Source organism: Enhydra lutris, unplaced genomic scaffold, assembly GCF_002288905.1.
Source record: "Enhydra lutris kenyoni isolate GAN:26980312 unplaced genomic scaffold, ASM228890v2 scaffoldscaffold12, whole genome shotgun sequence".
Taxonomy (NCBI): domain Eukaryota; kingdom Metazoa; phylum Chordata; class Mammalia; order Carnivora; family Mustelidae; genus Enhydra; species Enhydra lutris.
The window spans coordinates 45861696-45885488 of NW_019154096.1; the positions used below are offsets into that span (position 1 = coordinate 45861696).

The 23793-nt window shown below is 37.3% G+C and overlaps 1 protein-coding gene across 10 annotated transcripts in view; it reads right to left on the minus strand.

The window, feature by feature from the left end:
- LOC111145121 (cytoplasmic polyadenylation element binding protein 3) overlaps window positions 1-23793 on the minus strand; it is a 148808-nt gene that overhangs the window by 89645 nt on the left and 35370 nt on the right. For 7 of the 10 annotated variants that reach the window (XM_022499780.1, XM_022499783.1, XM_022499782.1 and 4 more), the window contains one exon: window positions 13458-13514. The exons of 2 other annotated variants lie outside the window; for them this stretch is intronic. In XM_022499780.1, the coding sequence (XP_022355488.1) occupies window positions 13458-13514 (57 nt within the window). Of the gene's footprint in view, window positions 1-663; window positions 676-2953; window positions 2957-6429; window positions 6454-13457; window positions 13515-23793 lie in introns of all 10 variants that reach the window. One more of the 10 variants, XM_022499786.1, reaches the window with a different exon arrangement.

Sequence of the window (23793 nt, forward strand, 5' to 3'; positions counted from 1 at the left end):
TTCCTTAAGAGCATGTTATGATGTGATTTTAAAATCTAAACTAATTCTTCAGCTACATGGATTAAAGCAGATTTCCTGAAGTTTCTCTAAGCAAAGTAACAACATAAACAGATTCCACCACAGAGGCTCGAAAATGACAGAGAGAGACAGAGAGAGGGGAGAGAGGGAAAGCGAAGAGGGACAGAGAAAGATCTCTATTCTACTGTGTATTAAAGTAGCTTGCAACATTTCAGAAACTTAAGCAGAGTTCCTGGGATGCTGTATGGATGTAAAACAAGTGAACAAGATATAAAGACCTTAGTACAACATTTTACTAACTGGCTTGGAAATACCTGCCAAGACTGTTAAAAGTCAACTGGAGGAACAAATTGTTAACTACTTTTCTTGTAATAAAATCAGTTTCTTAAAAGCACCTTGTAAACCTGGGGCACTTGGGTGGCACAGTCAGTTAAGTGTTTGACTCTTGATCTCGACTCAGGTCATGATCTCAGGGTTGTAGGATCAAGCCCCACATCAGGCTCCACATGGGGCATGGAGCCTGCTTAAAATACTCTCTCCCTCTGCCCTTCCCCACCCCCCTTAAAAACAAAAACAAAAATAAAACCTTGTAAACTTATGTTTTTGAATACCATTTCAGTATACAAAATTAAATTCTATTCAAACCTCTAATGGTCCCTTTCAGTTTCCATCTAAGTATTAGTCATGCAAAAAATTCCACCTAAGGGGCACCTGAGTGGCTCAGTCAGTTAAGCATCTGACTCTTGGTTTCAACTCAGGTCATGATCTCAGGGTCATGAGATCAAGCCCTGAGTTGGACCCTGCACTCAGCACAGACTCTGCTTGAGATTCTCTCTCCCTCTCCCTCTGCCCCTCCCTCTGCCTTTCTCTAAAAGAAAGGAAGGAAAGAAGGAACAATGAAAGGAAGGAAGGGGAGGGAGGAAGGGAGAGAGTAAAGGAAGTAGGTCTTAAAAGAAATTCCACCTAAGATGAGTTAAGATCTTAAAATTAGTGCAAAAATACCCCCATTCCCTAATTAGATTAACTTCCAAAGTGCAAGAGTGATGGAGTTTGTCCCATAAATGCTCCTCCTCTATCTTTGTCTTTATAATGGCGGGGAAGACACTTTTAGCCCAGTAATTCCCAAATATGGCAAATTATAATTGAAAAGTGATCAATTTTTCTACAAACAATATGAACTTAATGAGTAAAGATGATTCTTGAAAGGATGAGATATATTTCCAACTGTTATATTCACATAAAGTGAATATAAGGAACACAGGAACACAAAAAAGGCCATGGAAGTTAACAGCAAGAAGGCAGCCTTCCGCCAATCAAGGAGAGAGGCCTCAGGAGAAGCCAACTCTGCCAGCACCTTGATCTTGGATTTCCAGCCTCCAGACTGTGAGAAAATAAATTTCTGTTGTTTAAACCATACAGCCTATGCTATTTTGTTATGGCAGCCCTAGTAAAGTAACACACCAGTCCATGGACACTTGAAAACCCCTTACTCTTAATTTAGCAAGACTGAAGAGCCAGTATTTAAAACCGATAAAGTCCCTGAAAGTATTTACAAATTCCCTTTAGAATTTCTACAACTTTGTCATCCTTTAAGGAACTTCTCCAATTTTTTTTGTTTTATTTCATTATGACTACCACAGCACTATTGTTTTCTATTAATCTTTGTACTGCTATTTTATAATTAAAATCAGTATTTTTAATAGGCATTTTTGTGGATTGGTCAGAAAAATTTCATTGTCATCAATAGCATATGAAACTGTATCCTACATCCTAAACAACTGAACTTTTGCAATGTTCTGCTCCACTGCTTACAAAATCTTATAGGAAACCTATAGATTTTAATATTGCAATCTCACAAACAAAACAGGAATTCCTTCTTTAACCAATACAAAGGTGTTCTACCTAGTTCAACTAGAATACCTTAAAATCAAGAGTTAAAAGACTAAGGAGACTCACTTCAGCCTCTTCCAGTCATTTTTTTTTTTAATGCAGAACTCTCTCTCCTCCAAAAGCTGAACCCCAACAGATATGAGATATTTGTTCCCCAAAGCATTACAACCGGTCATGTATCTTTCCCCCACAGTGGCCTTTAAAGTACCTCCTTGGATGTTGGGTTTCCAAAGAACATGATTAGAAAACTAAAGATATATACTCTATGGTAGGACCATTCTTACTAGGTAGGAAGTTCTTCCTAAAATGTACCTCTCTACTATCCTTAACCACAGATCCCAGCCTAATCCCACTTTTATTTGAGGGTCATTGCTTTATCTCCTTTTGGTTTTTTCTTTTCTATAAAGAAAATATATTTAGCTACTCTCCATAAGAAATTGTTTTCCATAACCCATATCATGTTGAACATTCTCCCTTGGATAAACTGAATTTTCCAATAACACAACACTTGTCTTCCCCAAGCTTCTCATGGGAGACATCCAAGAACCTTCACCATCTGACCCCTAACTACTTTTCAGATTCTCATTCCTATTTTTTTATAAGACTTTTATTTTTTTTAATTTAAAAATTTTTTTCCATTTTATTTTATTTTATTTCTTTTCAGTGCTCCAAAATTCATTGTTTATGCACCATACCCAGTGCTCCATGCAATACGTGCCCTCCATAATACCCATCACCAGGTTCACCCATTCCCCCCCCCCCCCCCCGCCCCTCCAAAACCCACAGTTTGTTTCTCAGAGTCCATAGTCTCTCATGGTTTGTCTCCCCCTCCGATTTCCCCCATCTCACTTCTCCTCTCCATCTCCCAATGTTCAAATCCTCATTCCTATTATTTTACAAATCAGACCTATATATTCCATTCACACCAATTCAACCCACTCTTCCCATAGTATCAATATAATGTAAGGACTTTTCTGTTCAGCATAAGAATCTAGATATCCATGTCTTGACATATATTCTTCTCTGATCCTAAGAAATCCCTAACCCCCTTGTCCATTTCCACCCACTATTATTTTTCTCCCATCTTGTTCAAAATATAAATTTAAGTCTTCTCTATAACATCTTGCAAGATCCATGCATACTGAGTATTAAGTTAGTTTCCAAAGTACATTTACCATATAGGTTACTTATAGAATCTCAAATGTGATGTGTTATCAAAGCAATCACTTTAGAATTTCTAAGCCCATTTCCTAAATTCCTCATGAAAACAGAAAAAAATAAATCAAAATCTGTATGTCTAACAAGACTTCTCTGGAAATAAACCTAAAGAATCTCTGCATTATACTGCTATCCCTACTTGGAGAGAGTGGGGCATCCACATCTACTCACATCAGGTGATGTCCATGCACCTTCACACCTGTAGCCTAATAGCATTCCACTGAGAGTAACTACCACCTCACATTCAGTAGAACTTTACTCAATGATAGAATAAATGCCCCCCCAAACCAAAAAAGGGAAGAAATCAAGAAAAGTCCTGAGAATTCTAATCAAATGACGCTGTATTTTGTATTTTACACAGATCAATCCATCCAGATCAGGTCAGGACTCCTATAGAAGTATGCACCCAAATATTTGGCATATGTTCTCAAAATCCATTGTCTCTGAACCGCTATGTCAAAATCTGATGAGGTCTCTTCAAACTTTATAGAAAAACTCAATTTCTAGACTGTTCAGGATAAGTAATACTTGTTAATCCTACATTTTTGAACTCCAAAATGATGTAGGGAACTAAAGAGAAAGAAGGAGGTGTCAATAAAATGGGTACTAATGTGCTCAGGAGCCTAAGCAGAACCAAAGGCCCAGCCCCTTGGTTACTATTCCTTGTGTTCTCCTTATGAACAAGGCTTTTCTCATGTGGGAAGGAGGGTTCCTTCATGGAAGAAAATTATGGAAAGGAAATAACTTGAGAATTTGGGAAGAGCTCTAGCAACATGGAATGCTGCTCATTCAACTCACCCCTGCCTTGACCTTCGCAAAACAGCTTCCTTTACTGACCTGGACTTGGGAAAACCTCAGTGAACAATAAAGGCAGAGCATGCTCCAAGAGGGAAGAAAGAATAGAAGGGATTGCAGAGCATAGTCCTTATGCTACTTGATTCCTTCATGCTCAGATAAAGACAGATGTTGGCAAGGAGGAGTGGCACTGAATGTCCCAAGAGGTAATTTTTTTTTTAAGATTTTATTTATTTATTTGACAGACAGAGATCACAAGTAAGCAGAGAAGCAGGCAGAGAGAGAGGAAGGGAAGCAGGCTCCCCGCTGAGCAGAGAGCCCAATGTGGGGCTCGATCCCAGGACCCTGGAATCATGACCTGAGCCGAAGGCAGAGGCTTTAACCCACTGAGCCACCCAGGCGGCCCCCAAGAGGTAATTTTTAATTGTTCTTTTCCATCCACCCCTTGCTCACTGCTCACAGCCGAGTTTCATCCCAAATCAATTAAATTACAGTCTCTGGTGTGGTGTCAGAGGTATTTTCTATTTTTATTCCCATTTTGACTGTATAGCTGGGATTAAGAATTACTATTAACTCTTAAATTTCACATGACTGAAATCATATGGTATTTGTCTTTCTCTGACTGACTTGTTTCACTTAGCATATCCTCTATTTCTAGCCATGTCATTGCAAATGTAAGATTTCATTCTTTTTGATGGCTGAGGAATATTCCATTGTGCACATACATGTATGTGTATATGTATATGTATATATATATATCTCCCACATCTTCTTTATCCATTCATCTGTCAATGGACATCTGGGCTCTCTCCATATTTTGGCTACTGTGGAAATTGCTGCTATAAACATTGGGGTACATGTATCCCTTCAAATCACTATGTTTATATCCTTTGGATAAATACCCAGTAGTAAAACAGATGAACATAAAGGAAGGGAAGGAAAAATAAAATAAGATGAAAATTGAGAGGGAGGAAAACTGTAAGAGACTCTTAACTCTAGGAAACAAACTGAGGATTACTGGAGGGGATGTGGGTGGTGGGATGGGGCAACTGGGTGATGGACATAAAGGAGGGCACATGATGTAATGAGCACTGGGTGTTATACACAACTGATGAATCACTAAATTCTACCTTTGAAACTAATTAAAAAAGAAAAGGAATTACTGCGAACTCAAAAAGGAAAAAAGGGAGACTAGGGGGGAAAGAGCGAAAAAGCAGAGCCTAACATTTGTTAGGTGTGTACTTCTTGCCAGATCTGGGAACAGAAGCATTGCACCCTTGACCTTACTATTTGTAAAGAAGGAGTTAATAACTCCATTTAAAATAAAAAAACACAGGTAACTTGTCTAAGGTCATAGAGCAAGTAAGTGATGGATCTAGGATTTACATTCAGATTGTTTGCCCACCGCCCACTGCCCCCTGCAAACTTCATTATTTCCACTTATATTAGGGAGAAAAACCCCTTTGGTTAGATATCAAAGGTGTAAGTATGCAGAGGATAATAGAGAAGGCAAAGTTTCACCTACTTAACTTTACCCAGGGGTCACCTGTCTAGTAAGTTTTTGTTCAAGTCTCAGACTCCCTGTCAGCACACACTAAAAGTCTAATTGGAAGGGTGGTTAAAATTCCTGCCCTTGACAAGGGAGACTATGTTCTGAAAGTAAAACTGATCACTCTTGGAAATGCACTCATTCTCCACAATCAATAAAGAATTATTTAGCTAATGTTACTAAAGAAGCTAAATGAAACCTAAGTGATTACTTAGGGAAATCCAAAAGAGTAGAAGTCATACTAGAGTAAGGGGCTGGGTGGCAGAATAATCTTTATGTCCAAGCCATAGACATATGGTTGGTTGGAGGAAATCAGCAAGTTCCTTCACCTTATTCAGAAAATGAAGATACTGCCATGTTTTAAACAAGGCTGCAATAAAGATGAAATGAATGACCGTGATTCTCAACTTTTCTATCAAAGTGCCCCCAAAGCAGAGGGAAATAAATCACAGAGCATTCTTAAATCTCATTAAGATCTCAGGATATTCTTTGAAGTTGTCAGCTTTATCTTAAAAATTGTCTATCAATTTCATATATCACTCTATCACATAACCCATGTTTTGTTTGGATAAGAGAAGAATCCTGGGTAAAACTGGTGTTCGGGAAAGTAGATTTTGACCATGTCCTGGCAACTCATTACATGCATTACAAAAGCACAGAGGTCTAAGAAAGCACTTTGTAAACTGTAAATCTTTATAAAGGAACTAAGGTAGACTGGATATTCTCTAAGGCTGTTAAACTGTGCTTTTCACAGTTTCTCTGAGCTATCTTTCCCTGTCTTCTGGTCTCCAATACTGAGTACCTACTGAATACGTTTGGCACTGTACTTGAAGCCAGTGAGGAGCTGTGAGTAGAAGCTAGTCTCAGCTCTCTTGAAGCACACATATTAAAGACAAACATTAAATAGTACAACTCTGGAGAGTGCCATAAATGGGAAGTCCAGGTTCTATGGCCTACACAAGTGGAGAAGCAAACACGGAGGTCTGCAGAGAAAAGTAGGTAACTTCTTAGTTTCCTGTATATTATTGGGTTGGAAGCACCCAATCCCGAGCACTTTAGACATATTCACACACACAAGGAACTTCTTCCAAAATCCAATTAATAAGTCAAGAATATTTCAGACTACACTTATTTACAACGTTCAATGTCAGACCATGTAGACCAGGTTTATCACTCTATTTTTCAGGAAAAGAGGCTTTATTAAGCATTCAGAGCATAAACAAGGTGACAAGTAACATTAGAAAAACAATCTTCCCTAAGACAATGAATTTGTGTGTTTGTGATAAACTAGTACAAAAATAATACAACCACTCTTAACAATTAAGTATTTAAAGCAAAGGTTATCACCCTCTCCCTGGAGGCAAAAGGTTCTGCTTCTGCCTCACTTGTCACCCTACCCAATTCGCATAGTCTCTGGAACCTCAGCTTCCCCATCTATAAATGAGAAGGTCAAAACAGAAAGAGCAATGCCCTTGGGTCCCCTATCATGTTCCTATACAGCATCCACTTAATATAGTTGGAAACTTCAGTACTTAAAAGTTATAGAACATTATATATCCCTACAATTACTATTTTTCATTTTTAAATTAGCCATCTTTTACAATATATTAATACCCACAGCTGTATACTAATTTTACTCCCAAGTCTGTTCATATGGAAACAATAGCACTAGATCTTGTCTCGAAAAGTTCAAAATACTCAGAGATGATGTCTTTAATCTGAGAATATCAAAATAATTCCTTCAGTATCTCATTACTCTGTTAAAAAATTGTTTACTTATATCCACTCATGGTGAGCAGAAATACAACGTACTCTTCAAATTTTGGAAAATTCCATTGGAATTCTAGCAAACCTGGCTCTCTTCCCATTTTGGCATAAAAGCATCATGTGTTCTGCTCCCTCTCTGCCACTTCCTCTCAGCTGAGCCTTTCCCCAAGGAGCTCACTCCCAGCAGAAAGAAAGGGGGGAGGAAGAGGAAGCTCTGGAAGCACACAGGAGTCTCTCCCCAACTTGAAAGTTCAGAGAAAAAACCTTTCACATTTCCTCTTTTGACTCAACAAATGCTCTAGTAGAACCACAGTTCAACAGAAATATAAGCAAAATCTTCCAAAATATTTTCAAGAGGAAAAAAGTAGAAGATGCCATAAAGTAAAGCTTCAAGTTTCCTGGTACATCAGCTATGCATAAGTTATTTAACAACCAATGACCTCAGAGTTTCTCAAGCAGGTGAATGTCTTTGTGCTTTTTATAAGATATTAAAAATTTAAGTCTTTACCTCCTGTAACTTAGAATAGACTCTAGTTATAAACTGAAAGATATCAGAAAACAAATGCCAAGAGAGCTTTTAATTTAAATAAAATTGAAACACTGTTACATTATAAAACTATTATCTAAAAAAAAAAAGTCATTCTCTGGCATATCTTCTCTGAATAAGGCTATACCCCCTACTTTCCAAATGTAGCAATATTGATACCTTATTTGTACATGTACCTAACCTCATCCAAATCTCACAAAATGGGGGCGCCTGGGTGGCTCAGTCGTTAAGCATCTGCCTTGGTCTCAGGTCATGATCCCAGGATCCTGGGATCAAGCCCTCTTTGGGCTCCTTGCTCAGCAGGGAGTCTGCTTCTCCCTCTCCCTCTACCCCTCCCCGTGCTTGAGTTCCCTCTCTTGCTGTGTCTCTGTCAAAAAAATAAAATCTTTAAAATCACTCAATCAATCTCACAAAACAATGAGGTAGCGTATCCTAACTGTCCTTTCACCGGCTCTTAAACAAGGAGAGACTTATGAGATGCAGAGACTTGCTCAGCTAGTTGCCATCCTTATCACATGACTCCTCCAAGCTCTAAGCCCTTATATTTGTCCTCTGAAAAAAGGGAGACAATATTACTTCAAAATATCCTTGAAGCTGTCATATTTTTGTCACTCTATATTAGTTGATATTTCCTAGAATTTTATATTAATGGAATCATCTAGTACATACTCTTTGTCCAGCTTTTCAACTCAGCATATTTATTTTGAGTCATTCGTGTTGTTACATGTTTCAATAGTTCACTTCCTTTTATTGCTCAAAGTATTTCATTGTTTCAATGTACTACAATTTGTTTATCCATTCTCCAGTTGAGAAGCATCTGGGTTATTTATAATTCTGGAATTCATGGATAATGCTGCTCTGAACATGTGCATACAATCTTTACATGGACACACATTTTCATTTTTGCTCTTAAGTAAACTCCTAGGAATAGAACTGCTGCATCATATGGTAGGTGTATGTTTAACTTTGTGCGTGTGTATGTTTAACTTTTTAAGAAATTGCCAAAATGTTGTCCAAAATGACTATACCATTTTACATTACAAACGTTACAGTATGGCACCTTTAAAGGTGCCAAACATCACCGGAGATGGAGCAACTCTAGGCCCCAAAGAAGATGCATGTCCCAAATTTAGGGGACAGAGGCAGAAGGCATTTCATACAGAAAAAAAGATTCATAAAAAAAAGTCACATTGTACCCTAGTACAGTCATTGTAGCTTATAAGCCACTCGTAGGTCTGCTGCCTTAAATCACATCAGGAAAACACCTATTTTTTTTTTTTAAGATTTTATTTATTCACATGACAGTCAGAGATCACAAGTAGGCAGAGAGGCAGGCAGAGAGAGAGGAGGAGGCAGGCTCCCCGCAGAGCAGAGAGCCCGATTTGGGGCTCGATCCCAGGAAAACACCTATTTTAAAGCAACCAATATAATATAGACTCAAGTTTGGAAAGTCACACGCAAGGGAAAAAAAAAATCTTTAAAAGGCAGCAATAAAGCTGATGCAAGCAATCACAAGCAGCTCACCAGAGCATTATCTCCTAGTCAGGCACTATGCTAAACTTCATGAGATTTATACAAGGCCACTTCAGTGGTCACTATCTCCACTTTCCAGGGAAGAAACCAGAGGCAGAGGAGTTAAGAATGTGGCCCTAAGGTCATACGGCTCATAAGGCACAGAAGGAGAACTGCCGGGCTCTAGACGATGCTTTCTGTGGCTATGCTGATTTACTGCTCCATCCTTGGGTTCTACACGCCTTCCAGCCTGCTGGAGGATGCCTTCTTGAAGCTGAATGATCCTACCTCTTCAGCAACTCTTCTCCCTGTTTCCAATTTCATACTCATCAAGCAACTTTCTGATATTAAACTGGTTTTCCAAGCCCAATCTCTACTTGGAAAAAGAAGAGCTGACCAGTCAAGAAACAACGTGGAGACACTTGGCAGTGATTATCTCTTAGAGTAAATTACCAGACCAGGCATTTTGGTTTTGAATGTTAATTTGATCATAAATTTGGTTCACCTGACTAATCATGGAGGTACTAAACATCCTTTTCAGAATATCATCATAATAGAGGAAACATCATCAAAGTCAGGTATCAATGCTATACAGGCCCACAACTGCTAACAAGCTCAACTCAATACCTAAGAGTTTAACAAAACAAAAACAAAACCAAAGGCTACTGCTGGTATTAGAAATAATCTGGCTGACAGATACTACACAGATAGCTGGAAGCATTCTCAATAGCCCCCTTCTTCCTCCAGCAGGAAAAATAGAAATACATTATGCAAACTTTTAGTGTTTTTGGTATAAATGTGAAGAGATGAAAGGACAGAATTATTACAAAGTTAAGAAAAAATATATTTCCATTTTAAATGGAAGGGACTTATCGTTTCAAAACTGATTTTATTTTGGAAATACCAGACAAGTGGCAGGTCTTACTGATGGATCAGAATTTCTTTACCCAATCTTCCCTTCCATACTCTATAATGCTTGAGGACCTCATATTTTGGGGACAAGTCAAAATTTAGATGTGGCCTTAATTTCCTCCCCGAAGGCTGGCCTGCTAATTCTCACTAGATTCATGGTCTTGAATAGGAAAAATCAATAGATTCTTCGGTTTCACACAAAGCTTATTGTTCTTCCATACCCTACATATCTATAGGGTTACTGTTTTCTAAAGTTAGAATTCTATCTTCCACACCCATTTTCTGTCTTCTAGATGACATCAGTGGCAGTGATTCTCAGAGGAAAGAATAACTGGAAGGCAAGCTCTAAGAACATCAAAACATGGAAAACTGGCCCATTCAAAGCTGGGAAGTAGTACTGAGAAGGGAGAATGCTCAGCATGGCACCTCTGTTATCCCCCTCAAGTCAGGAGAGGTTAGAACATGGTGTCTTCAGAAGAGATTTCGGTTTGGTAAGGTCAAGGAAATAAAATAAGGATGGAAGTTTTTTGAAGACATAATGAATGGCAGCATTATGCACAGAATTAGGAAGCATGGATTTTATAAAGCAAAAAGGGTAACAAAGAAGGAATTATAATTGACATTAAAAAAATATTTTTTAGCTTGATTCAATTCTCTTTAATTTTCTTAGCCAATCCCTTATTGTCTGAAAATACAATTCAACCCAGTTGCTTTCAATAAGCAACAATAAAGTTTCAGTAATTTCAGCTATGTCTATATGAAGGCTGAGGGGAAGGAAGGACAGGCAAGTCACAGGACAATAACCATGGGGCTGAAAAATGGTAGATAAAAGAGGAAAGACAATACATAGATGTGCTTGTGCATGTGTCACATACATAAGTCACTGGATGAGTTAGGTTCAACCACACAGAAGGGGAGAAAAGCTTCATCACACCAAGTCTGTCAAAATCTATAGGTCTCACAAGTATCTTCCAAGGAGGATATTTTGTTTATTCTGATCATTTCAAGTTGGAGTCAACTTTGAAAGAAAACTGCCAGTAAGGCAAATGTCAAATTCTGGTTGTTTTTATAGTTTACTTTGAGGTGCCCACCGGGCAGTACCCAGAGTCATTTGAAGATAGATATACTCTCATATCTGCCATAATGTAGCAAATATGCATCATTCATCAACATTTGATATAGATACTGGCAAACTGACCCTTTGGTGCTTTAAGAAAATATTATATGGGGTGCCTGGCTGGCTCAGTTGGTAGGCCATGTGACTCTTGATCTCAGGGTCGTGAGTTCAAGCCCCATGCTGGGTGGATGTAGAGCTTCCTTAAAAAAAAAAAAATAGTAAAAATAGGAAGTAAAAATAAGAAAATCAAAAAATATTACAGACTCACAGAATCTTCATTCTGAAACAATCATTAAAGATGACCTATTTCAGTCCCCTTCTCTTACAGATGAGGAAATTTAGATGCTAAAAGGGGGATTTAAGCATCATGCACAAACTGGAAAGAACATAAACAAAATCGTATTTAAAAGCAGAGAATTAAAGAGAGCCAAATCAAAGAGAATCAAAACCTTTTAAAAAGAAAAGTATCTTCTGGCTTCATTTTGTACACAGAACAATGGTAAATTATATCCTCTCCCTCTTGCAGAAGGGGACTCACACCATAGCAAATCAGGTCTTTTCTAAAATACACACTCATACCTTCAGGCAGACACACTACCATACTGTTTTTTCTATTAACATTCAATTCTAGATCCCATCACCTAACTGAAGTGTTTCCACAAAGTTTCACAAAATTGCTGAGGCTCAACAAGTTAAGCATGTTTATTAATCCTCACCCCAAAGTACCTGCTTCTTGGGGGGGAAAAAAAGAGTTGCCTTAAACTAAAGGTAAAGTGACCTTTCTTTTAGAAATTAGAAAATAGAGATGGATAGTCTGGAATTTTTATGGTTTCCAAGACCCTCCAAAAGAGGGGATACCAGCTATTTAGAACAAAATACACATGCGGTGGATTAGGAACTGCATCACCAAGTTCTGCCAGTGGTTCTCAGCAGTGGCCGCTGTGAAGTAGACAACATGTCGGAACCAAAAGAAATGCGGAATATGTATTTTAGAGATAACTCAGGTAAAATCTACCCTAAGGAAATACAATGGTAGGAAGGAAAGGAGTAATACTGTACACAGCCCTAGATTTACCCAGTATGTCTCCTATGGGTACCCATAGTCAGGTTGTATATCTGGGAGGATGACAGGGAACAATTTGATGTCACTCATTTAACGGAGGAAAAAACCTAAGTCCTGAGAGATTCAATGGCTTTTATGGTCATGACAACTGACAATTTCTATTTAGAGACTGTTTTGCAAAGCTATTTGGTCCACAGACACTAGGAAGGAGAACTGATGCCAGCCAGACATTTTCCCCAGAATTAACTAATACAATGACTTTCTGGTTAATTAGGTTTTGATGCTCCAGAACTCAACCCAACAATTATACCGATAAAACCATTTATAACCTGCAAAGCTGCTGACCAGACCACCTATACCACACAAATTCCACTAATGGGAGATCCCTGATGTCCAGTTTGAAGCACCTGTTGGCTATCTACCAAAATGAGAGAAGTCTGAGTTATATATAAGTAAACTGATCTATTCATTCACATTCACTATCCTACTCCCTCTCTCTCTCTTCACCTGCTTCCTTTCTTCCTCTCCTCCTTCCTTCTCCCACCCCAATGGTATGTAGCAGCGGTCTGCAAACTTCTCTGTAAAGGGCCAGACAGTAAATAGTTCAGGCTTTTTGGGCTCCACCACTGTGGCACAAAAATAGCTAGAGATAATCCATTAATGAATGGGCATAGCTGTGTTTCAATAAAACTATAAAACCAGACAATGGGCCAGAGTTGGCTCGAAGGGCTGTAGTCTGTCAATCCCTAGTATAGAGAAGCAGTTCTCAACTTTTAGCCTGCAACAGAATCACCTATAATTTGTTAATACCCAGATTTCTCAGCCCCAGCCTTAAAGTTTCTGATGCAGGAGTCTTTAGTGGGGCCTGAGATCTTGCATTTTTACTAAGTTCCCAAATGATGCTGATGCTGCGGGTTTAGGGACCACACTTTGAGAACCACAGGAATAGAATAATGGTCTATCCCACACTAAGTGGAAGGTTGAAATGTAATGAACAATTAAGAAAGTGGAAATCACATGCTGTAACCTTGACTGCTAATTTCATAGAATATTTCATATGAAAACTTACTGTTAAGTGCCATAATATTATCTGTTCCTGGATGATGGAAATTTATTCCCATGCGTCCTAAAAAATAAAATAATTTTATTTTAAGCACAAAGAAGAGAATGCTTAATATAATTTCAAATACATTGTAAAAGATAAACATTACAAAACGCTGAAACAGATTAATCTATAACAATGCTATAATCTATAACAAGGCCATAGCAGTTACAACAGTTTTTAAATCAAGTCATAAAACATACAAATGAAAAAAATCTTAAAAACAAAGCCAAAATCTCATTAACAAATAAATAAAACAAAATGAAAAAGAAGCTTCCCTTATAATATATTGAAATTTTAAAGCATCTCTCGCATTCCAATTTAAACATGCCAACTGGACTAAGCATTTTATATAAATAACCATTCATACTGCCCTTCAAATTCAAGCCACAAAATAATGAATTCAAAGAAGTATATAAACTTGACGTTTAGAGGGAATAAAAGATAAATATTTCACAGTGGCTCAAAAATGCAACATAATTATCAGAATGGCTACCAGAAGAAAGATGGTAACATTTATGCAACAGCTATAGTGGGGAACAAAGACTGGCCTAAAAATCTACGGTTCTTATGCTTTCCCTACCACTAACTAGTTACACAGCCTTGGGGATAATGCTTATCTCCAGACCTTCATCCTTATAGTAACGGGTTTCTTTTTTTTTTTTTTTTTTTAAGATTTTATTTATTTATTTGACAGACAGATCACAAGTAGGCAGAGAGGCAAGCAGAGAGAGAGGAAGGGAAGCAGGCTCCCTGCCGAGCAGAGAGCCCGATGCGGGACTCGATCCCAGGACCCTGAGATCATGACCTGAGCCGAAGGCAGCGGCTTAACCCACTGAGCCACCCAGGCGCCCGATATAGTAACGGGTTTCAAATGTCTGCCCACACTGACTGGCTGCCTGTTTTTGTACACCTCTGAGCTAAGAATCATTTTTACATTTTTTAAGGGCTGTAAAAATAAAAACTAAAAAACAAAGAATAATATGTGACAGAGACCATATGAACCACAGGCCTAAAATATTTCCTCTCTGGCCCTTTACAGACAAAAGTTTGCCAACCTCTGGCCTATAAGATGTAAGCCTGAAACAGATGTTTTAATGGATAGCCTCCAGGGTTAAGAGTGGAAGATGTAGACAATTGGTATGTTTTTCATGAATTATTTGGGAAAAGAAGGTGAATATATTAAAAGAATAATGAAACAGATAGTCTTATATGGAAAAAAATGTATTTAAGTTTTCTTGACCAAGCTTTTCAATAAAATAATTATTGATACAGTGCTTTTGTGTAAAGCTATTATACATATGACCCTGGTTCTGCAAAGGTCTTCGTGTCCAGTTAGGTCAAAGGTTATCGTGAAATTCTCAGAAAAATGTCAATTTTATGTCATTACTACTGTTAAATAAATGTCAACAGTATGAGGGGGTGGTACAGAGAATGCTGGAGATATGGAAGTGATGACTTTTACAACAAATACAGTGTTATAAATAATTGCAAAAGGTCATTTGGTATTAATTTGGTATTAATCTCCGTTGTGGGGTACTGAAGGCAAACAGCACTATTGAGCTCTTCTGGCCCAAAAGAGAAGAATCACAGTAGACAAAACAGCATTTGCTTCAAATAAAAAGGCGGAATAATGAATTTCCAGCCAAATCAATTTTTTGCCTAGACAAGGCCAACCTTGTCTCTTAAAAAACCCTCAGGTGATAGTAATTATTGAAAGGTCATTTGTATTAAAGGATAAGGAAAAAATAAAACTCTCATAAGTGTAATATTGCTTGTACTGCTGGATGCATGTGTGTGTGTATGTGTGTGTATATGAGAAAGAAAGTAATTAAGAATGTAAAAATCATCAATAATTGATGGATTCTAAGGAGATTATTCTAATTTTACCATGAAGTGTTATTACCATGAAGTGTTATAGGACTTTCACTAAAAATTATTTTTAGTTTTTACCATTTAAACTTATTAGGAGGAAGATATTACATATATCTATCTCTAATTTTATGGAAATATTTTGCTAGCATTAAATTACAGTATAATCATTTTTTAGAATATATTTTAATGTTTTCTAGAGAAAAATCACCCTATTAGTAAAGAACCATTTTTTAAATAATAGAATTACCTGTTTTATTTTGTATTGATTCCATAGATCTTTTCATATTTACTAGAAGCTAATTGTGAGGAGTTTCAGAAACTAACCATTGTTTAAAGACACATTTAACAGTATCTATATATGTAATTACTCTGTGTCTTATGTTCCTCCAGATCCTAAGTCATCTTAGAGTCTCTAAACATATTGTCTACCCCATACGCAATGAGTGCTACCTCCTACCACCACCTGATCAGAATCTATAATAGGAACATTCGTCATGAGAATAAGGCTTGTGACTTGGCAGGGAGAATTTACATTCTGGTTTTAGTTAGCTGTATCAATATTCTATAATTTTCAGATAATCAAGACCTTATTTGGATTCATTACCACCAAATACTAACATCCGTAATAACTAGATGTGATTTACTCATTGTATTCTGACATATCCAAATTTAACAGTAAACAGACAGTCACTGGAAAGTATGCCTACAAACCAGAGTTGAGTTCAAAATCATTGCAGAACTTAAGGAAATGGTATATAGAAATGGTCTCCTCAATCTCTGACCAAGGAACATTCAGACGTGGGTTTGGTTCCTAAAAGGCCAGGGGTATTCCCTAAAATAATAAGGGGTTATCAAGAAAACTAAGCAAGTCTTGGGACATGTGGGTGGCTCAATGGGGCTGGGCATCCAACTCTTGATTTTGGCTCAGGTCATGATCTCAGGGTCGTGAGATCAAGTCCCACATCTGGATCTGTGCTCAGCATGGAGCCTGCTTGGAGTTCTCTCTCTCCCTCTTCCTCCGCCCTTCCCACTCCCCCTAAAACAAAAACAAAACCCAAGCAAGCCCAAATTTAATTGATCCTCATTAGACTTCCTATATTTCCTGTGCTACAATCGTTTATGGTAAGAATTATGTGGTCTTAAAATTGCTACATCAAATAATAGTTTTTATATGTTTTTGGAACCATTGCTGTTCCCACACTTAAAGGGTGCTCTCTCTGCTGTCCTAAAGAAGCTGGGTCCTTTTTGGGCTCTTTCCAGATCTTAGGACTTTGCAGCTTGAAAAGATGAAACTGAAAGGAAGCTTGGTAATTTTCTGATTTTCATCCCCTAGCACACACTGATGACTTCCAATTTAATCTTTCTAAAGATGCAGGGTGGGGGGAAGCCTTAGGCAATGTTTTTGTAGATGAAGGAATCAGGATTTGCTGAAAAGCAAAAAACTTTTTGCCTTTCTTGGTATCCTCCCTGATTCTGTTGGTCTCTCAGACTTCAGTGGATCTCTGGATTAACATCACCCACAAAAGGTTTTATGCCAGACCCAACAGAAGCAATTATTTAAATATAATCTAACTGTTTCCCAACTAAATGCAAACTCTTTCTAGTAAAACCACTTACGGCTTCTTTAAGCTACTTTCTTTACCTCTACAAAAATTAATATTTAGATTACAAAATGCAATATCTTTTCATTGAAGAAAAATTAGATACAAAAAATAAGATCACCAATTAAAGACAAGCTCTGTTAACATTTTGATTTATAGTCTTTCAGTTGAAGGAGTGTTTATGTGTAAAGATTCTTTTCTAAAAGGAGAATTATTTTTTTTCTTAATATATTTTGCATCTTAAATTTTATAGTTATTATGAAATTTTAAAGGAGAAAATATATAACAGCAAAAGAAAAACTGATTCCAAATACAGATGAGGCCATTTCTTTTTTCTTCCTTTTAACCAACAAATACTGCTGTTTAATCAGCTGTGAAAATAGAATCAAGTGTGTGACATCTGGTGATTTTTGTTAATGCAGTCTGGTGCTGCCAGTGTGACATTTTGTCACCTGTCCATGGGATGCTATTTTTAAATTGTTCTTGTCAGCCAGCTATCTTTTAAGTATAGTGTAAAATATAAGGTTTCAAAAACTGAAAGGCATACTTGGTTTTACGGAGTTAAATGATGCTGTGGAAATCTGAGACTGTCCCACTTTCCTCACTGCACAGGGCCTGATAAATGTGGGGTGAGGGGATGGAGGGAGAGGTTGGAGAATAGTGTTACATATGTTTATCCAGACTCTGAAAATCACAGTCTCATAAGCTCAAGTCAAATTCATATTTAAAAGGCTAGTTATAAAAAATGACCTCTACTGTTATTCAAAGTTTCAGAGTTCAACCAACCCATATTTTTATATGTCCAAGATAAAACTTGGAATTTTCATGAATTCATAATTATGAAAGTCACCTCTTCACTTCTGCAATATGTTACAAGATAGGGAATAACTATCTTCCTCTAATCATCCCTATTTGCTCTAAAAAGTCAAGTCTTTCAGAGACCTTCACATAATAGAATTTAAATGCTGTATTTTAGAAAAGGTTATAAGAAAAATGCATATTCTGCTTTGTTGTATTTTCCACCAATTTTCTCTATAAAATTGAAAATACATTCCTTCAGAAAAAGTATCCACAAGATGAAATAATATGTAAGAATATAATAAAATGGTGTTTTAAAGTCCTTTTAAGGAAAAATGATAAAATTTTGGCACTAAAGTATTCTAATCTGTTTCAAAGAACCAAGAAGCAAAAGCTATGAGCTTAGACTTGAGGTCAAATTCTAGTTTCTTTTCATAGCAGCAGTGGATAATTTTTGGCATGCTATCAATTCCTTTGTTCCTATGTTTCCTCATTTCAGGCTATACTCTAAAATACTTAAATCATTCTTTTAAAACTCTCAGATAGGGGCACTTGGGTGGCTCAGTGGGTTAAGCATCCAATTCTTGATTTTGGCTCTGGTCATGATCTCAGGGTCCTGGGACGGCAGGTGTGTTGGGCTCCGCACTCAGCAGGGGGTTTGCATGAGGGATTCTCTCTCCCTCTCCCTCTACCCCTCCCCCTGCTCACACTCTCTCTAAAATGAATAAATAAATCTTAAAAAAAAAAAAACTCTCAGGTGACTACACTACTATATAGAAAGGACCACTGGAAAAATAAATGGGAGATATTTATTTTAAAAAAATCATTCAACTTGTATTTATTGTCCCCCTCTTGTATAGAAACAAACAATCACTTCTTGCTTACTCAGAAACTATGCCCCAAACAATTTGTAAACTCTGCTAACTTTTATGCAAGACAAACTTCTATGGGCCAAAGGTAGGTAGCACAAAAATAGAACTGGAGCAACAATGCAAGTAAGTAAAGAGACAGCATATTTTTCTGGAACAAAATAAATGTAATGAAGATGCACTTTTTCTGAAACAAGGGAACCTCAATATTCCACAAAAGGGGCCAATTTTGTGAAAGGCTATATAATACTAAATTTAAATTATGATGAATAAAGAAAATTGCTTCCATAACACCCAAAAGGTGTGGTATTTATTTCTTCCAAGTTTCTCTCAATTTAAATATTTTAAAGCATTATTATCAGAAGACAGCTCCCCACTCCCAGATTCAGTACACATTTGAAAAGCAAACCCTTAAAAAGAAAAAAAGAAAGAAAAGCAAACCCTTCAAATATCAGTTCTCAACTGACACCTGCTCTTTTCATTTTTCAAATTTCAGTTCCATGAATAGCGAGGAAAGAGAAAATTCAAATACACAGAAATGTTTCATCAGGTACTACACCCAAGTAGTCAGCCAGCTCTATTCTTCTGTTGTAAGAAGGAGACTACATGGGACGACAGAAAGGGTACTCTTTGCCAAGATTATTTGCTATACTGTGCTACCCAACCAGGGGATGGACCTTGCTTCACAATGTCACCTACACTGCCCAACACTCTGTGGTTGGTATTTCCCTATTATTCCTCCTGTCATCACTTTGTACTCTTTGAATGTTAATCCTCAGGGAGGCTGGGATTAACCAAACCTAATGACCCTGGGTTTTCATTGGGGTTCCCCTGTGGCTAGGTAAACTTTCATCATTAGTAGCAAGCTGGGAACACCTATAAGAAGAGTACAGAGATGAATCTTTTTCCCTATTTTACAGCAAATAAATTTTTTTTTTTACAGCAAACAATTTTTTAAAAAGATTCTATTTGTTGGGGTGCGTGGGTAGCTTTTTCTTTAAAAAAATTTTATTTATTTATTTGAGAGAGAGAGCATGAGTGGGGAGAAGGGGCAGAGGGAGAGGGAAAAGTAGACACCCTGCTGAGCAGGGAGCCTGATACCAGGCTTGATCCCAGGACCCTGAGATCATGACATGAGCTGAAGGCAGATGCTTAACTGACAGCCACCCAGGTGCCCACTTTCCCTATCTTTAATCCCACCTCTCCCAATGCCAGAAATCCCTTTAACCCTCATAGTTATAAGGAAAGTTGTGGATTTCCTTCCCTTCAGCCCACATGAAAAGAAGGCAGAGAATAATTCCTCTCTCTTAGGTCTTACTCTCTACCAACCCAAGGATTTCTGCACTTAGAAAAGAAATAGGGGAGAGTGTTCATTATTTAATCATCCTTCTCAAAACCACCCTTCTCATTTCTTGGAGGCATTCTCTCAAATAAACAATAGGAAAAGTCATACGTAATATGGTAAGAGGCAACTGATAACTATAATATGTTATTCTGTTATAATCAAGTAGTTTGTTATCTTTAAGAAGCCAACAAAATTAGTCTAATTTTTATTTAAATAAGGGTGCTATGATCTGATCAGCACTACTAAACACATTCCTCAGGTGCTGTGAAGAAAGCTCAATTCAACTTTTCCTCTACATTACTTAACATTTTTATCACGGGGGAGGAGGTAGAGACCTTTTAATACTGCCTACAAACATCTTCAAGTCTGACTTGGTTTTACTGAGTGTAAGTATAAATGTGACTGAAAAACTGTTAAAATTCTTTACTAGGGGCCCCTGGGTGGCCCAGTTGGTTAAGCCACTGCCTTGGGCTCAGGTCTTGATCTAGTGGGCTTCCTCCTCAGCAGGGAGTCTGCTTCTATCTCTCCCTCCCTCTGTTCCTCCCACCTGCTTGTTCTCTTGCTCTCTCTCAAATAAACAAAATCTTTAAAAAAATACAAAGTTCTTTACTAAAACAGAAGTCTTATTACTTTCTGAACTTCCTATTCTGTCATTTCTCCCACTAACCCTTTTTTTCCCCTTTAATCAAGAGAACAGTTGAATAAAGGGATTTCTCATTGCATGGATTTTTTTTAGATTTTACTTATTTGTTTGAGACAGAGAGAGTGGGAGGGAAAGGGAGATAGAAACTGAAGCGGACTCCATGGTAGCTCAGAGCCAGATGTGGGGCTCGATCCCACATTGTGAGATCATGACCTGAATTGAAACCAAGAGTTGGACACTTAACCAACTGAGCCACCCAGGCTCAGTTGCATACATCTCTAAGATGAAATATTGCTGAGAACATATTTCATCACGTTCACTTTAAATTCATCATGAAGTACTTTATCCCATCATGAATGGGATAACCTATGATATTTTTCTTTTTTTTTTTACATTATTTAGATACATAATTTTGGAAAGCCAATGTAACTTAAGAGGACTATTTTCCTTTCTCCTTCAGGTGATTTTTTTTTTTTTTTAAGATATTATTTACTTGACTGAGAGAGAGAAGCAGGCTCCATGCTGAGCAGAGAGCCCAAGGTGGGGCTCGATCCCAGGACCCTGAGACCATGACCTGAGCCGAAGTCAGAGGCTTAACCCACTGAGCCACCCAGGTGCTCCTTAAGGTGATTTTTTATGAAGACAAAGTGTTTATCCTTCAATAATCACTACTTATCTATGACAAATATAAAATTTTTACAACTTGCATTTGAAAGCTTTTAATATTTAGCTACAGTCTAGCTAGAAGGAAGTAAATATTGTAGCAATATAAGGTTTAATTTATTACCCAGGCCGGGCAGTAAGTAGCACAGCATTACCACTGCCAGCCAAAAAAAAAAAAAAAAAAAAAAAGGTTAACATGCGAGCACTTTCTAGTCTTAGGAACTTTGTCTGACCTTTTCAGCCAGTCCATGAAGTGGGTACTTTATTTCAATGATGAGGAAACTAAGGCTTTGAATTCAAAGAGGTTAACTGATTTATCTAGATCAACAGCCAACTAGAGGCAGAGCCAGGATTCAAACCCAAGTTTGAATGACTGGAAAGTCAGAAAGGCTGATCTGAAATTTAGCCTCCTACTAAGAGAATATAAAATGCCTGGAAAAATGTTAATAAAAATAATAATCTTTGCTATCTCTAGATAGTAAGTCTCAGATTATTTTTTCACTTTTCTTTTCTTTTTTTTTTTAAATTATTTGAAATTCCTACACTGAGTAAGAAAGTTTTTTGTTTTTTTTTCCCCAAAGAAAGTCAAGCTTCAGGAAAAAAACAAAACAAGCATACAAAAAACCCATGATTCTATAACTTGAGTTTTGAGACACTCAAAAAAGTGTTCCCATGGTCAAGTGGGAGACGAAGATATTAAAGGTAGGAGGAAAAACAGGATGGAATAGAAGGAAGTGTTTTTAGACGGGGAAGCCATATGGTAAGTCCCCTAGCCTACCACCTTTCTCTTAAAGCTCTGTTCACCTACATGTCTACATCTTTGAACCCAGAGATCTTCTCTATGAATTTACCTTAAGGAAAAGCTATGTGCAAGAACTCATCCATGGCAGCATCACCTATTAAGCTGGAAACAATCTAAGAGTCCAAAGTTAAGGCCTATTAATAAATTATAAAGATCAGATAAAAATGTGTATAACATTTATTATATAAGGTATATAAAAATAGGGGACACTGGGTGGCTCAGTCAGTTAAGTGTCTGCCTTCGGCTCAGGTCATGATTCCAGAGTCCTGAGATCATGCCCCGCATCAGGCTCCCTGCTCAGTGGAGAGCCTGCTTCTCCCTCTCCCTCTGCCTGATGCTCTACCTCCCTGTACTCTCTATCTCTCTGTCAAATAAAAAAATAAAATCTTAAAAAAAAATATATATATATATGGATATACTATCAATTTATTTTTTAGTTATATTTTTGTTATAATTTTCTCCTTTTAAAGTAAAAAATTACTTAAAATTTTTCCTTTAAAATGCCAGCATCATAATTACGTTATTAGAAGTAATAAGGATCAAATACATGGTGCCATAAACCAGACCTAAAAGTCTCCCAGCTGGAAAAGGAAGCAGGAAGCTTGAACACTCTACCCAAAGGACAATGACACGGTGATGTAACTGACCATGGGAAGTAGTCCATTCATAGGACATCAAGGTGGGTGGTATGATGAACAGAGAAGTTGCAAGCATATTAAGGCTGTAAAAATGTACATATTACGTGCTTTCCAACTTATTAGGACATATTATAAGTACAATGCAAAAGACTCTTACAGATGAAACCTCACATTTGCAAGTGTGGTAGAGAAATATATGCAGAGGTGGTTGGACATGCATTAAAAAAGGGGCCACTAAAAATGGAGTAAGGTATTTACATTACCCACAGTGAAGTTCCCTCTTTATACTTTGCCACTACTACTCTCAACAGGGCACAGTAGCTCCTGTGTAAACAGCAGTCACAAAACTGTGGGAAATTATTTGTAGACTATAATGTAAGAGCTTTTCATAATATTTTATTGCTAGAAGAAAAAAATACAGACCAAAATAAAAGAGGTATGCATAAAGAACAAGGGCTGAATATTTTAGAATAATTGGGAGAGGCTTATAGCTGTTTGTGGTAGAGAAGGAAGACAAATGCATCCTTAGAAGATACTAAAAACACAAACAGTCTGTGAATATCATTGTTTTTTTTTTTTTTTTAAACACCATTCTCACTTCTAAGTGAAATATGCTCTAAATTACCATATACCTAATCTTTCAACTGAGGAAAGTCGTGGTAATGGTGACTAAATATAACAATGAATAAATGAGAGATCTTTTTTCCTACTTCTGAAGGCCTTAACATATAGCTTTTCTCAAATCCCTTATTTTCTTCATAGCCTGTTATCTACTTTCTTTTCACTGGAAATTGAGGAAAGCAGCAGAAAATCATGAGTGTGGCAAGAAAATGATGAAATGGATTTCTGAGGTGGCTTGAGGAAATGAATATCAGGTGTTCAAAGTCAGTCACACTCTATATAAAAGCCTGGAGAGAACCAGAGGGGATCAAATTCCTCACAGCTCTGGAGGACATAAGGATTCAAATAAAATGGGCACCCTTGTGGCCAACTCTTCACACTTTTCAGATATTTAGGCTCTAAACCCAAGTGGATATTTCCACAGGAAATTTCCATTACAGTATTTTAA